At 41.6% G+C, this 16,820-nt stretch overlaps 1 protein-coding gene across 2 annotated transcripts in view; it reads left to right on the top strand.

The window, feature by feature from the left end:
- The first annotated feature begins 3,468 nt into the window (after nucleotides 1-3,468).
- Nucleotides 3,469-16,820, top strand: part of DNAJC13 (DnaJ heat shock protein family (Hsp40) member C13) — a 127,523-nt gene continuing 114,171 nt past the window's right edge. For both annotated transcript variants that reach the window (XM_032238262.1, XM_032238263.1), the window contains exons 1-2: nucleotides 3,469-3,652; nucleotides 13,932-14,012. In XM_032238262.1, the coding sequence (XP_032094153.1) occupies nucleotides 13,945-14,012 (68 nt within the window). In that variant the 5' untranslated portion in view covers nucleotides 3,469-3,652; nucleotides 13,932-13,944. The remainder of the gene's footprint in view (nucleotides 3,653-13,931; nucleotides 14,013-16,820) is intronic.

Raw genomic sequence — 16,820 nt, forward strand, 5'->3', positions numbered from 1 at the left:
AATTATTTGCAGATTTTACAGTTCAGTGACCTTGATAGCTTTTTAGCCAAAATAATTCTAGTGCTCTGTGAAAATAGACTATAGAACATTGTCCTGCCTAATAATTTTATTGTGTGATAGTGTATTTATCTTTGCCTTAAAAGATGATTAAAAACCACCTATTTATGAATAGATTTTCCTTATAGAATTGGAGGAGATTTAAGAGGTCAAACTTTGAGCTCAGTACAGAACACACTAGAGAATCTGATGGCTGATTATCTAGATTCTAGACCTGTGATGGCAAACCTATGGCACACGTGCCACAGGTGGCATGCAGAGCCATATTTGCCGGCATGAGAGCCGCCAGCTGACTATCGACCTACTGGAGGACCGGGGGAGGCTGTTTTTGAATTTCCGGTTGGCCCGTTGGCCGTTTTTCACCCTCCCTGGGCTCCGGAAGCTTTCATGAAGCCTGGGGAGGGGGAAAATGGCTTTTCCCAGAGGCCTTCTGGAAGTTAGAAATGGATCATTCCTGAACTTCCAGTTGGCCTGTTGGGTCTTTTTTCACCCTTCCCAGGCTCCAGAGACATTCCTGAAGCCTGGGGAGGGTGAAAACAGGCCTAACGGGCTAACCGGAAGTTTGGAAATGATCCGTGTTTTTGGCTTCAGGAGGGCCTCCGGGTAAGCTGGTGGAGGCAGTTTTCGCCCTACCCAGGCTCCAGGGAAGCCTCCGGAGGCTGAGGAAGACAAAAACTCATCCTCCCAAGGGGTTGTGCACGCATGCACAGGGGGGTTTGTGCGTGCATGCACTGGTAGGCAGGACACATTTCATTGTGGGTGTGGGCACATGTGCACGCCTTTACAAAAGGTTCACTATCCCTGTTCTAGACCCATAGCAAAGAAGAACTCATTCCTTTGAATATTGTCCTGTTCCATTTCTTGGGTGGTTAAACAGTCAGGAAGTTATTTCTGACATATAATTTGAAATATCCCTTATAGTTTTAATCCATTGGTTCCCGTCCTATAAAACACGTAAGCATCTTTTACTTTAAAATTTGGTTTCTGTAAAAAAAAAAAGGGGGATGGAATCATTGCCTTTTTTCTTACTCAAATTTATAAAGCTCTTGTAAAACTATAATCAAATCCTTTATGCAAATGGATTCTCTACAAAATATCATTACAATCAGTATAGAACAACTTTACAGTATTGTCCAATTGGTTTTTATTTTATTTCAGAAAATAAGGCAGGTGTCATGTCCAAGGGTCAGGGGAAGGATTGGAGGGATCTCTATCTGAAGTTTCTGTTTCTATTTCCTGCTTGGAGAGATCTCTATTTAACGTTCCTGTTTCCTGTATTGCTGGGCTGTGAGTTTCCGTTTCAGGCTCTATTGTGAGGAGTTTTGTTTGCATGCTTTAAATTGCTTTTTTAAGTGGGAAAATTCAGTTCCTGCCTAGACCTCTTGATATCACAGCCTTTCAATAAAAGTTCCTTTTGGAATAACTTCAGTTTCAAGAGTCTTACTTTCTTGGGGAAGATTGGAGAAGCAAGACCTTACAGGCAACATTATTTTTTATGTTTGTAATGTCCAGCAACCAAGAAATGAGACCAACCGCTCCAAGTTACAGCAGTATCTGAGTCTTAACTTGGAAATCAATTTCCCTTACAAAGCTATTGGAAATGTGGGAACAATTGCCATTTGCAACTGCTTCAAAAGAGCAACTTTTTAAAACTTTCAAAACAAAAGCAAGAGATATTTGCAATGTGTGTTACAGCGAAGGTAACAAAAAGCATGCTGAGTCGAATAGCACAATTTTCTGAGTAACATTCACATATTAAAACCATGGTTTACAAATTCCATCGGCTTGTCTCACCCAACATACTTAGCCACTTAGTGGTTCCTCTGGCTTAGATAATGGCATAAAGAGATTATACCCTCGCAATGAAATGTTCAGTTTCTTTCCCCAATCTCAAGGGCTATCATCAGAATTACATTTTTTTTATTTTTTTTTTCCTGGTCACATGTGTTTTTATTTTCCATTTTCATTTTTGTACAGTCGCATATATACTCTGCACAACCGGGGAAGTATAACATTAAACAATAAACACAGCCATTCCTCTTGTCAATAATACCCCCCAAAATAGAAACCCAATGTACCTCTTCGACCCTCCCTACACCCTTTCTTTCGCCCCCCTCCAACTTTCCATCTTCCCTCCATCATTCCCCTCTACCCTACTTCCCCTCCCCCTCTACCCCTCCTCTCTCCCGATACACTCCCTCCCTTCCTTCTCACCCTCCCTCCAATCCTCTCTCCCACCCTCTCTACCCCTCTTTCTTCTATCCCTCTACTCCTCCCTTCGGTGTATTTCTACTATCTACTAATATATTCAGCTTGTCCTATTTTTACGCTGGAATTAAAGAGCAACAGTACACAAGTGCAATCGCGTTACTTTAAAATCAGACACATACTATATACCCCCTCCCCCCTAAGACCCCACCTCCCTTCCCCCCCCCCCCCGACTTCCCAGAGCCCGTACACGGTATAGATTTTTAACACAGTCTAAAATATATTAAGACAAAGGAAGTTAAAAAAAGAAAAAAAGGAAGTCAATAACACCTGCGTTGAACTCAGCTTCTTCCTGTTACACTAACTTTGAGCAGTTTAGATTATTCCTAATCTTAAACATAGGCTATCTGGAATTTCTTAGTCCCGTATTTGTTTTGTACATAGTCAATCCATTTTTTCCAGTCTCGTTTATATCTCTTATTTGAATGGTCTTTAAGATATGCCAATATTTTAGCCATCTCGGCTAGGTTTGTAACTTTCAATGTCCATTCTTGAGTTGTAGGCAAGTCTTCCTTCTTCCAGTATTGCGCCACCAACGGTCTTGCTGCCGTTATTAGGTGCAGAACCAAGTTGGTCTCTACCGCTGTAAAGTCAGTACATATACCTAGTAAAAATAACTGAGGAGTAAACTTTATCCTTCTTTTAAAGATATTTTGCATGATCCACCACATTTTTATCCAAAATGCCTTAACCTTTTGACAAGTCCACCATATATGAAAATATGTAGCATCGAGAGAACCACAGAATTACAGAATTACAAAATTTTCATTCCATTCTCTCATTTTTTCAAATGATTTTCCAGTCTTGTTCGGCCAATCTATAAAACAAACTTGGCGCTCTATCGATCCTACAACTACCACGTGCCCACGTTCACCCTACCGCCCCCAAAAGCGATCTATGCCGCAACTGTAAGAAACGACCTCCTTCCGTTCGATTTTTACCCTGCTACCCCACTCGCCCTGTGGAACGTGGCCGTTCCTTTTCTAATAGGAAGCCGTCGACCTTTGCTTTCCTTCTGTTGCTCGTTCTGCGCATGCTCCAATTCCTTGAAAAAGGGAAGAGACGTGAGAAACGCAGGCGCAATCCGAGCAACAGGAGACAAGGGGAAAGGGAGGAGCGAACCATCAGCTGAGTTTAAGTTGTCTCGTGATCTGCAGTATCTGCGCGTGCGCATGGTGGCTGACTTCCCTGCCCGAGTGAAAATGGCTGCCTCCACATCTCATCTCTGAATAGTAGTAGACGAGTTTCGAGTAGCCGTGAAGTCCAACTAGGAAGAAGCTGCTCCTCCGCAGCACCACTTGAAATTGTTTCGAGTGTTGTTGGCTCGGTACGTTTCTTTTCTGTGCAAGGCTTGGGGAACCACTGCAGCGGGTCAGGGTAAATGGATGGAAAAATGAAAATGGAAGAGAGATTCAGGAAAAGCTTTGCAAAAAAGCGTGGATAGGAAGACAAAAGGTGTAACTAGGGATTGTCTACCTCTTTTGTGAGCCGAGGCTCTTTTGATTCAGCCAGTCTGCTCCCCATGCACTGAAATAGTAAATGAGGAAGAGCAAGTATCCGGCTCTCCCCCTCCCCGCCAACCCAAACTTTTGTGTGAAATTTTCGAGCTTTCTTTTAGCTGGGCCGTAGGCAAGAAATTCATTACCATAGGGGTGTTCATGTACCTGAATTTATTCCCGTAGCTGCTGTTCCTGCTCTATTGGTCCATATGCTCCTTGTTTGTAGTTTTCAGGATAGTGAAGGCTGATGGCCACAGTATCTCTTCCATGTCGTTTGTCTTCCTTGTCCAACACAAGCAGTATCTTTATCTGCTCTGTCAGAAAAGTACCCAGTAGTAGTAGTGATATAACCTAAGCAGAACTGTTAGTTTATGCTTTTAACTTCCAAACATTTTGGCAATTATGTATGCCAAAATGTTTAGCTTATACTATGAGCTGAAATTCATATAACGGGTTTCAAGTTGCTGTTATGGAAATGTCTTTCTCTTTTAACTATATATGGTGGTTTGAAGTTCCCTGTACTGTATTTTTGCAAGGGCTTGCAGAAAACTGATGGCTCACAAACTTAATCCTAGCTAAATCAATAGCCTTTTCTAGAAACAGTAAATATGTTTGTGTGTTGCATGTTCTGTTTTTGAAGAAAAATTAAGAGGTGCACCCACAGATAGAATTATCAGTACTGTACATCTAACCTTAAACAAAATGTATTTGTTTCTCTTTGCCAGGAAAGGTATTATATAAAAATCTAAAGGAGTTGCAGAATTTTATCTTGTGTATCATTCAAGCGTGAATGTTTATATATATGAGGACTTAAGCAAATGTTTTTTTGATTGCAATTATGCAATCGTTAGCACCCAGTATATGATATTACCTTTAGGATTTAGGATTCATAAGTATAGTGTATTTACTTATTCATTAAATTTCCATACTGCCCATATCACTGCATTTTATGCATTTTCTTAAAAAAAAACACCTAACCCTATACATGCATTCTGAGATTTCGTTACCTGTAAAATAAGGTTTTCTGCAAAGAAAGAATTATGCATACAATGTTAGTTATCGTTTTTATGCCAGTTAACATGCAAATTCTGTAATATGCCAATTCTGGATGTAGATAAACTAGGCTGCTATCCGTTTCTACTCTGTTTTACAGTTTCAGGAATAGTTTAATATATATATAGTTTGGTGAAAATGTTTCCACCTATTTTCAAATGCTATTTGCAGATTGTAATTACTCGTTTAGCACCTTTTCCAAAATTCTGTTGCAATCCTGTAAATTATAGTACATTTCCTTTGATCTTATATTGACAGCTTAGTCTTAATAACTGTTTTGATATCCCCTGAGTTTATGTCTAGTTTTGCAGTGAATGATTTCAGAATTTTAACAAAGTGAAACACTATATACGTTGTTCAATAAACTGTGATAATTCAGAACCAAGTTCCACTAGGTTTGGGAAAGTTTTTAATATACAGCTTTAAGAAATATATTCATCCATTATTTGAATAAGATTCTATCAATATTTCTAATTTTCCAGATTCAATTTTGTGTTTTAAATTTAAAGAGGCAAAACATTTTACTTCACTGATTTTCAGATTGATTATTAATAGGAAAAATATTTCCTTTTAAAAAATCCATTGTGTTTAAATCATCACTGTGTATTTTAGTGCTAACATACTATACATATTTGTAGTTTTACTGACTATTGACTTGTTTATTTTGGGATAATATTTGAGCATTGCTTTTAAATTTTAATAAAACTAGCCTTCATTTTCAGCTTTTTTCATGAATGAAACAGAACATAAATCAGTGAGACAGCTTACGAAGTATTTTAAATACATTGCAATGTTTTGCTTTTCAGCAGAGTTTTTCATTTTAGAGAAAAAGATGAAATTTATAAATTAGGTGAAAATAAAGCTTGTTACATTGAGATTTACTTCTTGGTAAGTGGACATTGCCCTTTTTTGTTAACAAAGTTTATATAATGTCATTGACTGCAGTGAAAAACAGTTTAAATGGTGACACACGTGCGCATGTAGACACACTGTGCTGGCAGAGTTTTTTTTTTATTTTCCTTTATATGCTGGTGCATAAGAAATAGCTATAAAAATTAACTAACTTCAATAAAACTACTCTGAAAAAAACCTTCATTTAAGTTTGCAACAGTGTTTCATGTTTGTGTCAAAGTAATACCTAATGAAAAGATTTAACTGAATTTAAGTTTGAAGGAATTACTAAAAATGTGTAATCTTGAAATGTAAAGGCTGTATATAGAATATATCTTATAACACTGCAGTCGAAACACATTAAGAACTGAAGAACAGCTTTTACATGTATAATAAAATGCTATGAATAGAGGAAACATTCTGCTTGTTTAGTTAGAGAATATAAGAACTGCAAATAGATTTTGGCTGATGTTAAATTTCATAAACTAGTATATCTAGGCATACATTTGCACTTAAATTACTAATGAGAACTACATCATAAACAGAATTTCAAAATAAACATGAGTCACTATATGTGAATACTTACTTGATTTTTCCACATAACTTATGGTCAGATGCATTTCAGAAGGTTTCAGCTATGCAGGCCACATTTGTTTCCCTCTCCTTTAAGACAAAACATTTGTGTAATGGATTAATCTTCAACATATGGAAGGCCTTTTTTTACTGCATTGTTAGATTTTGAAAAATCTTAAAAATACATAGAAAAGGAAATATAGCTAAAGCTATTCCAACACCATTAACTGTTTTTCTACCTTCTCCCCTTACAAACCATCATTCTTTCCATCATATTCAAACACTACCTAACACCCTGCTTTTTGCTCTTTAAATTTCTCTTCACATTTTTAAAAGAATGTAATCAATTCCATCCTATTACAACTTTATGCAAAGATACTTCCTCAAGAATCATTTACTTTTGTTTGTTTTATACTTCAGTCCTCATTCTTTCTACACAATAAAAAGAAGTATTACTTGTGTACTGGTCATTCTCTTTTCAATCTATATTTCTTCACCATTTGTATTTTATTGTTTTACTACACACTTTTAGGTACCTCATTCCAGCTACCTTCAGTTTATTTTTATGTTTTTCATGAAATATTGCGTTTCCATTTCCATATATCAAAGTAGGTAGAAGCATTATCTAGTGCAGTGATGGTTAACCTTTTCGGCACTGAGTGCCGAAACAAGCGCTTGCGCCAGAGCTCTAGAAATTGAAAAAGAGCAGCTGACTGATGCGCATGTGTGCAGCTCTTCCTGGTTCTGTTGCATGCATTTGCAGCGGCCAACTGCTTCTTTTGGGGTTCCAGTGTGCACATGTGCAGCAGAACCCAGAAGAGAGCAGCTGCTAGGTGCACATGTGCCACCCGTGCCATAGGTTCACCATCAAGGTTCTAGTGCATTGCTGTATTTATTTCCTTTAACAAACATCCTTTTCAACACTTTCTACCTACATTTGCAAATCTTAAAATTTGTCCATCCTTTAGAAATTCTGCATTTCTCTTCTTGCTCTGGTGGTTTTTTCCCCTTCCATTCTCCAAGTAGGTGGAGACCTCATTCAAGCATGGGTATGACTCCGTCAGGATCCAATACGACTGGGTCTACAAGTATTAAAGACACGCCCACGAGGGTCCTCCCCAGAAATAGACTCAGTCAATCCTTTGATTAGCTGTGTCTCTGTATCTCTCCTTGCTAATTAATCACCTTTTCTCTAAAATTTCTCTAAAATCTTTCCAAAAATTCTCTAATTGGCTTCCTCTCAAATTGTGTTCGATTGGCGCTACTTCTTCGCTCCTTTAAGGCGTTGCAGCCTCTAGGAGGCTTTTGTCTCTCTCTGGCTTGGTTGCTTCAGCAACGGAGAGCATTGGTGGCCAGCCTACGAGGTTTTCCCTCAGGCTCCTTTCATTGTCTCTCACCGCTGCCGTGCTGCCCAAAAGACCAATCTCTCAGTTGCCAAAGGAGCCAAATGCTGCAGCCGTGCCGCCCGACGAGACGATCGCTGCAGCTGCACCGCCGGAAAAGCCGCTTCTAATCGCGGCAGTCACAGGAATCAGCGTTTCGCATGCCACCGCCTCTTCTTGCTGCCCCAGCAGCGTCCTTCATACGGTTTCAAATTCTGCTCCTGATGCCGGAGCGTTTGGCGGGCAGCTAATTGTCTTCCAATAATCCACCTTGTCGGCTTGCTACCTCAGCCCTTCCTCAGGGCCCTGTCTACCTGGGCGGCAGTTTGAATTAGGTGTGAAATCTGTGGTGGCCATTTCCTGTCAGAGGATGAGGACTTGACTCCTGCTCCTTCTGCCTTATTGGGCCTGTTCAAGCCTGCCTTGTTTTGCTCCCTCTTGTTTAAGGCCAAAAAGGTCTCTGGTATTCTGGCCTCAAAACCATTCTCCTCTGCAGAGGTCGACAAATCTGACACCCAGATCCCCTCTTTTCATGTCCACCCGTTGAAAAGGATATAGTTCCTTCCCCAAAACTATTCCTGGAAGTAATTCAAAACCAGTGGGTGTCTCCGGGGTCAGAACCCCTCCCTTCTACTCTGGACAAACAGTTGTACAATGTCAGCACAGAGCTCTCTAAACTTTTGGAGGTTCCTTTCATTGATCTTCCTGTGGTCTCTCAGTCATCTCCCAATGCGGCCACCAATGCTCCAGAGGACGCTCTCCGTCCTGAGGACAAACGCTTTGAGCAATCATTGGTAAAGGCCTATCAGTCTGCCACATGGGCGGTCAGGGTCGCCTCTTCTGCTTCCTTTTTCAATAGGGTGACTCTTCGTTGACTGAAGCAGATGCAGGACAGGATCCCTCCTGGCGATTCCTGCGCTCACCAGGACATCAACAAGCTCAAAGTGGCGGAGTACGTGGCGGATATTTCTCTGGATGCAGCTCGTTTCTCCTCCAGGTCGATGGCTTCTACAATCACCATGAGGCGTCTTCTTTGGTTGAAGCAATGCCAGGCGGAGGCCAGAGCAAAGTGGCGTTTGGCATTTGCCCCTTTCTCACCCAGTCTGCTCTTTGGTCCGCCTTTGGAACCTCACTTGGTAGAGTCCAAGGACAAGCGCAAGATGCTTCCTTCTGCAAACCGCAAGACTGACCCTAAACCTTCTTCTTTCTTCCGCAGGTCGTCCTTTCGTGGGACGGATGGGGGATTTGCCTACCCCCGTCCTCAGCGACAGGCTCCCCCAAGACAGGTCCAACCGGAACTCCCAGCGATTCTCTGATAGAAAGGCCTTCAAGAGCGGCTCAAACCGTACCTTTCGAAAGCAGAAATGAAATCTTTGAAAACCTCCCTATTGGGTGCCGTCTGTCAGCCTTCGCTGGTTGCTGGGATGACATCACCAGCGACTTCTGGATCAGGCGTACTGTCCATTTTGGCCTGGCCCTGGAATTTCTCTCCAGTCCCCTGCAGACTTTCGTACCATGTCCTGTCTCTAGAGACATTTCCAAAAAACATCTGGTTGAACTAGCTATCGGCCATCTCCTCCAAATTCAAGCCATCGAGGAGGTGCCCCTTGAGCAACAGGGGCGGGGTTTTTATTCCCGTCTCTTCATAGTGCCTAATCTTCGGGAGGTTGGAGAGCAATTCTCGACCTCAAATTTCTAAACAAATTTATAGTCTACCGGAGGTTTAAAATGCACTCTCTGCTGTCCATTCTGGAGAGCATTCGACCCAATGAACTTCTCTCCTCCATTGACCTCACAAAGGCATACCTCCATATCCCTATTCTTCTAGATCACAGGAAATTTCTCCGTTTTTCTTATGAAGGGAATCATTTCCAATACCAAACACTTCCATTCGGCTTATTCTCGGCCTCAAGGACTTTTACTAAGATCCTTGCTGCTCTGGCTGCCCATCTCAGATCTCTGCCGGTTAGAATTCTCTGTTATCTTGATGATATTTTATTACTATCCAGGTCATCACATCAGGCCCACCGGGATGTCCAGCTCACCCTTCAGATCCTAGAGGACCACGGCTTTCTGGTCAACTTGAAGAAGAGTCACCTGCAGTTCACAACTTGTCTCACGCACCTGGGGGCAGTGATAGACACTTCTCTGGAACAGGTATTCTTATCTCCAGAAAGGCAGGTGAGCATTCGCGACCTTGTCTCATCCATCCACGGCCAACAGATGGTTTCTCTCATTCAACTGTCTCAACTTCTGAGAAAGATGGTGTCCGCTTTCCACATCGTTCCGTGGGCCAGATTCCACAGTCGCCAGCTCCAATGGCTGCTGCTCCCATATCAGAAGGCAGACTGCAGTTGCTTGACACACAGAATTCGCCTGACCTCGGAAGGTGATCCCTGCACTGGTGGCTCTCCCCTGCCGTGGAACAGGGATCTCTATTTTGCGACCCCCCCTTATGCATCACTCTAACAATGGATGCAAGTCTGCAAGGCTGGGGAGCTCACATTCTGTCGCACACGGCCCAAGGCCTTTGGTCATGCTCCGACCAGAGGAACAGTATCAACTGGTTGGAGCTAAGAGCCGTGTTTCTCGCCCTGCTTCGGTTCGAATCTTTTGTGGCCAATGCGCACGTACTCATCCTTATGGACAATACCACCACCAAAGCACACAAAACCGGCAAGGGGGGGGGGGACAAAATCCCAGACTCTGTCTTTCCAACTGATATCTTGGGTGGAAACCCACCTGTTGTCTCTCCGGGCTGAGCACATATCAGGGGCCCAAAACATTCAGGCAGATGACCTCAGCTACATGCACATCAATCCAGGAGAGTGGAGCTTACATCAGCGCATCTTCCAACAACTTATGGTCAGGTTCGGACTTTCAGTTCTCGACCTCTTTACCTCCCAGGACAACACTCAGCTACCAAGGTACTTTGCACGCTATGCGACTCCAGGTGGGGAGGGTGTGGCTATTCTGAGGAGCGTGTGGCCTCCAGGCCTTCTGTATGCCTTTCCCCCTACCCCTCTCATTCAGCGAGTGGTGCGAAAACTGCTGGTGGAAAGGGCAGAACTAATCTTGATTGCGCCCCAGTGGCCCCGCAGGCCCTGGTTTGCCGACCTCATGAACCTCTTTGTAGCTCCACCGTAGCAACTGCCTCAATTCCCCCTCGCTGCTCCTCCAAGGGTCATTCTACCTACCTTGGTTGTGTCTCACCGCTTGGAGGTTGAGTGGGAAGCTCTAAGGACTGCGAACCTGTCCGCCAAGGTCATTCACACAATTCAAGTCTTCAGACGATCTTCTACTAACCGCATTTACGATGCCACTTGGACTCAATTCTCTGTCTGGTGCCATACAAAGGGCATCGTTCCTCTACAGGCTCTATTCCTTACATTCTCCAGTTTCTGCAACGAGCTGGATCTAGGACTTTCACCAAATACTCTTCGCTGCCAGGTCGCAGCCCTGTCCTCAGTCATCTCTCTGACTTCTGCTCAGCCCCTTTCTCATGAACCTCTTATTCGTCGTTTCTTGAGAGGTGCCACAAATATTAAGCCGCCGACAATACACAGATTCCCGACCTGGGATGTCTCCATAGTCCTGGAATCAGTCTCCATTTGATCCTTTGCATTCTGTGTTTTTACATGACATTAAAAGTGTTTTTTCTTGTAGCCATTATCTCAGCGAGGCGAGTTTCTGAGTCGGCAACCTTGTCCATCAGACAAGATTTATGCATCTTTCATCCGGTTAAGGTAGTCCTTCGGCTTGACCTGGCCTTTGTACCTAAGGTACATCCTGTATTCCATAGAACCCAGGAATTGGTGCTCCCCCAACTTCTGCCCTCAGCCATCACACAAGCTGGAATGTAAGTGGCACTACCTTGATGTATGACGTGCTTTACATGTTTATATTAAACGAACTACTTTCAGGCGATCTGAGGCTCTTTTCGTCAAGTTCCAGCCTGGAGGTAAGAGAGGCTCTAAGGCCTCCTCTTCAGACATTGGTTGTTGGGTACGGGCGACTATTTCTAGGGCGTATTCTGCTCTCTCTCTGCCTGTTCCACCTCATATCATGGCGCACACCACACGCAGCGTGGCCACCTCTGTGACCTGGTCATCTCAAGCTTGGAGGTGATATGCCGAGCGGCCACATGGACCTCAATTTCTCTGTTCATCTGATACTACAAGCTTGATAGAAACGCCTCAGCAGACACTTCATTCGGATGGCGCGTGTTGCAGCGTGTGGTTTCTACTTAAGTTTTCTTATCTTATTCCATTTCCTCCCAATGGGACTATTGGGCTTTGGCATGTCCCATGCCTGGATGATGTCTCCACCTACTTGGAGAATAGGCGTTGGTTCCTACCTGATACGCCCTTTCTCAGGATGGTGGAGACATCATCCAGCCCCACCCTGTTACTTTGACTTACTCCTGGTTTTTCTTCTCCACTATTTTCCTTGGGGAGAGATCATATCTATCATTTCAAATAGTTTACACAGTGGTCTACAAGTCACTCCTTCATCTATTTCTGAGGAGGAGCCTCGTGGGCATATCTTTAATACTTGTAAACCCAGTTGTATTGGATCCTGACGGAGTCATACCCATGCCTGGATGATGTCTCCACCGTCCTGAGAAAGGGCGTATCAGGTAGGAACCAACGCCCATTTTCTTGTCAAATACAATTGTTTTTATTTTTGATGCATTGATATTCTTAACTATACTATTTATTATTTGCATTCAAAATATCCATATATTTATGATCATTGTATTCACTTTTGGTACATCTCTGCATAAATATATTAAACTATAGAGTAATCACACTTTCCTGTTTTACTTCCTGCTCAATGTTGAAAGAATGGCTAAGCATGCCATGTAGTCTTACATTTTTTATTTCCACTTTATATCACTCTTATTACAATCTTCTAGTCTTCAATTACTTATTTGAACAAAATATAGCCTCTTCACACCTTCTCTTTTTAAAAGTAACAATTTAAAATTAATATTCTGTCTTGCAGCCATTACTCAATGATTAAACAGTAAAAAATTTCCAGCATAAAGCTACACTGTACTTCCAAACACTTACTGTCACCTTTTGTCTCAAATACTGTTGGAGATTTACTGCAGTGTCCTTCTAGCATTGTGTATATACTTCTTTATTTTTTCAGACTTGATTGGTGTAATGACACTAACCTCCCACTTGGAAGGTTGAGAGTTCAATCCTAGGCAGAATCAGATGTTTCTCTATCAGGGCAAAAAAAGAAAATATTTGCTGTGAAGTTATCTGTGAACTATGCATAGAGTCAGAAGGGCATCCAGCCAGTAAACACTCAGCTCCATTCAGATGTCCTGACCACCCCAAATAAAGGGATTAAAGGGTTGTAAAACAATTTTCTCAGACTTTTAAATATTTCATCTGATTCCTGAATGTGGGTCATTTTATAAATCTATTTTAAATTTTATATGTGTACTATTAATTTTATTGTAATTTATAATTTTTATTGCAGGCAGTTAGAAGTCTATTTCAACCATACTGTTCCTTTGTGTCAAAAATTGCAATGTGGTTAGGTGCTTTAATTGCTAAAGCTAAATATATTTGACTGAAATGTTCAAATAGCAAAATGTATTGCAGGAAATGGTTTAGTATATTGTAACCAATTCTTAACCTTTGTTATTATACTCTTCTTGTTCTTTTTCAAATTTTCTGAAATATTTTTCAAATAATTTGTCTAGTGGCAGGCATGGTATAAAACAGATGATTGAACAGATGATTTTAAATGCAAAGAAAGTTGGAGTGTGTCAGCATAAAACCAAAACAAAATAAAGAAAATATACAGAAAATTACATGAGATTACAGCACTTCAGTTTATATATTCCTTTTACTATCTTTACATTTTATAACATGTAGCGATAGTAAAAGGAATATACCATCTGAAGTGCTGTAATCTCATGTAATATGAAATTTAATTAAATTTAGAAAACAAGTCATAACTGAGGCTTATAAACCCAAGTCATGATTGGTAACCTAAAGGGGTATTGGGAAATCAGAAAATACGATTTGGCTATTAAAAAAAATAATATAAGCATCCCTTTATGAGCACAATAAATATGAGTTCTGCTTAAAGTTTCAAATTAGTATGTAACATTTATTAAACATTAAATTACTAAAGCAAAATTATTGAAGCTAATATTTTTTAATACTAAGTTTTTTTGTTGCAGGTTGTAGCACAAAATGAACATAATTAGAGAAAATAAAGATTTGGCCTGCTTTTATACAACAAAACATTCATGGAGAGGAAGGTAAGTAACATAGCTATGAGCTGAAATTTATATTTTGAATTGTCAGCACATGTTGAGAAACATATAGGCTGGCAATGAGGAGGGTTCAAGTATAGAGCTAGCCTAGAGTCATACACAACTGCAAAAAAGCTAAGGCCAAACCCCCTCAAGTTCCTTGAAACCTTATATAATTGTTCCCAGAAGTAGACTGCCAGACTGGAAAATTTCCTGTTTTATAGGCAAAACATAATAAAGTAGTCAGCTTGAAGTTTACACATATAAGTCTGATTGTTCATGCCTGACAGCACATTAATGCATAAGAGCAAAGAATTACTGGCTTGTAGAAACTTTGAAACTTGTAAATAATTCTAAACACATATACACTACACCCATACAATGAAATCTAAGTTGGCCTGTAGTTGGCCTGTTAATAGTTGTTGGAAAAGTTAGGACAAGTAAAAAATACATTTGTATCAGTAAAATATCCTGAAATGGGTATGGAAATGGAACATGCCACATTTTCTGCATACTCCTATTTTATTAGCAAGTTCTTGTATAATTTTTTTCTGACACCTGCTTATAGTTTTTGTCAGTTGAGTTAAAGATTCAGCAACATATTCGCTTCATTTCAAGTGCATTCTTCTTCTTCCCTTCCTCCTCCTGCCCCTGACATTACTTGTGCTCAATCCAGAAAAGACCGAGTGGCTGCTGTGTTTCCCTCCCACGAATTGGCCAAGTGTTCCATCTCTCAGGCTGGGGGGTCAAATTATACACCCCTCAGACAGGGTTCGCAACTTGGGAGTCTTCCTGGACCCACAGCTGACCTTCGAACATCATTTGTCAGCTGTGACCAGGGGGGCATTTGCCCAGGTTCGCCTGGTACACCAGTTGCGTCCCTACCTGAACCGGGAGGCCCTCACAACAGTCACTCGTGCCCTTGTGACCTCTAGGCTGGAATACTGCAATGTGCTCTACATGGGGCTGCCCTTGAAGAGCATTCGGCGACTTCAGCTAGTCCAGAATGTGGCCGCGCGAGCGATTGTGGGTGCACCTCGCTTCACCCACGTTACACCTATCCTCCGCGAGCTGCACTGGCTGCCTGTCGATCTCCGGGTGCGCTTCAAGGTGCTACTTATCACCTATAAAGCCCTTCATGGTAGTGGGCCTGGGTATTTGAGAGACCGCCTACTGTCAATTACCTCCACTAGACCGATACGATCGCATCGATTAGGCCTCCTCCGAATTCCATCTACTAGCCAGTGCAAACTGGCAACTACCCGGAGGAGAGCCTTCTCGGTGGCTGCTCCGACCCTCTGGAACGAACTCCCCGTTCGGACCATCACCACCCTCCAATCCTTCCACGCCGCTTTGAAGATCTGGCTGTCCCGGCTGGCCTGGGGTTAAGATTCTAACCCCACCCGAATTGTGTGACTGTTGTGCTCTCTTTTAATATGTTGTATTGTTTCCATATTGGAATACTGTTTGTCTTTCCTCCCCTCCCTTTTTGAATTGTGAGCCACCCTGATTCCCCCAGGGAAATGGAAATAAAGGAAATGAATGAATGAATGAATACTGTTTTTATGAGACATTCTTTTTCATATATATTATATAATAATTTTCCCATGTAATTTTGTTTTGTATATTGACATTAATATTCTTTCTCATTTTTTTAAATATTGGTGGCATTTATTTCAGATGATTATTGTATAATAGCCTAATTAACATTTCATATTAAGCCATACTTTTGTTTTATCTCTGATTGTTGAATAAAGTGTTGGAATTAACATTAAGCTATGGGTAGATTCACCTGTTATCTTAAATGAAAACAAATCATATTACATATACTATTACAGTATATACTTATTGTACGATAAATGTGATAATTTTAATATTGTATAATTTCTATATCATAATATATTTTTGTTCATTCAATTTTTAATCCACTTTTATTACTGTATAAGAAATTCAAGGCAGCAAACATACATAATTCTCTTTCCTCCTCCTATTTTCTCCATAACAGTTCTGTGAGATGAGCAGAGCTGAAATAGAATGAATGAATTGCCCAAAGTTACGCAACTGGCTTTCATGCCTAAGGCAGGATTAGAACTCACAGACTTGGTTTCTAGGCCAGTAATAAACTGCTACACCAAACTGGTTCTCATATATTATGGCTATTATAAGATTTATGAACCATAGCAGCATGCTTTAATAAATATAGAACATAAAAATATAACTTGTACACCTTTATATAGTCTAGCACTGTGAAAACCTATGGCAAACCTATGGCACCTTTCTGCGAGCTCTTTCTGCGGGCATGTGAGCCACTGCCCAACTCAGATCCACCACAGATGTGTGTGCACCTCCTGCCGGCCAGCAGATTTCCGGGTCTCTGATGTCTGCAGGAGACAAATGGGGGAGCGCAGGGGGTCATGCACAAATGCGGGGGGAGGGGTGTGTGCAGTGCGTCCCCCCCACACCCTGTTTTTGGTCCTAGGAGACTTCAGGGAGGCCTGCAAGGCCCAAAATGGATCCACTTGGATCCTCATTCCTCAAATGTGTTGGCCAAATGAGTTTGCAAGATTGACTCTCTCAGCTGCTGCTGGGTGAGGATAACTCCCTAAAAAGCCTGCTTGCCTCTTCTTCTCACCCCTGAGTGGGAATCGCCGAGAAAGGGACCAGAAAGGTGGTGGCACTTGGCTGCGGCACATTTGTAAGGGGGGACAATGGCCATTGCTTCTTCACCCCTTTCTCCATCTGATCTTTTTCCTTCCTGAGTACGTATGTGCCTCCTAAGTGCCTTTGGCTTGAAAAATTGCAACAGGCAAGATC

The sequence above is a fragment of the Thamnophis elegans genome, chromosome Z (assembly GCF_009769535.1).
Source record: "Thamnophis elegans isolate rThaEle1 chromosome Z, rThaEle1.pri, whole genome shotgun sequence".
Classification (NCBI taxonomy): Eukaryota; Metazoa; Chordata; class Lepidosauria; order Squamata; family Colubridae; genus Thamnophis; species Thamnophis elegans.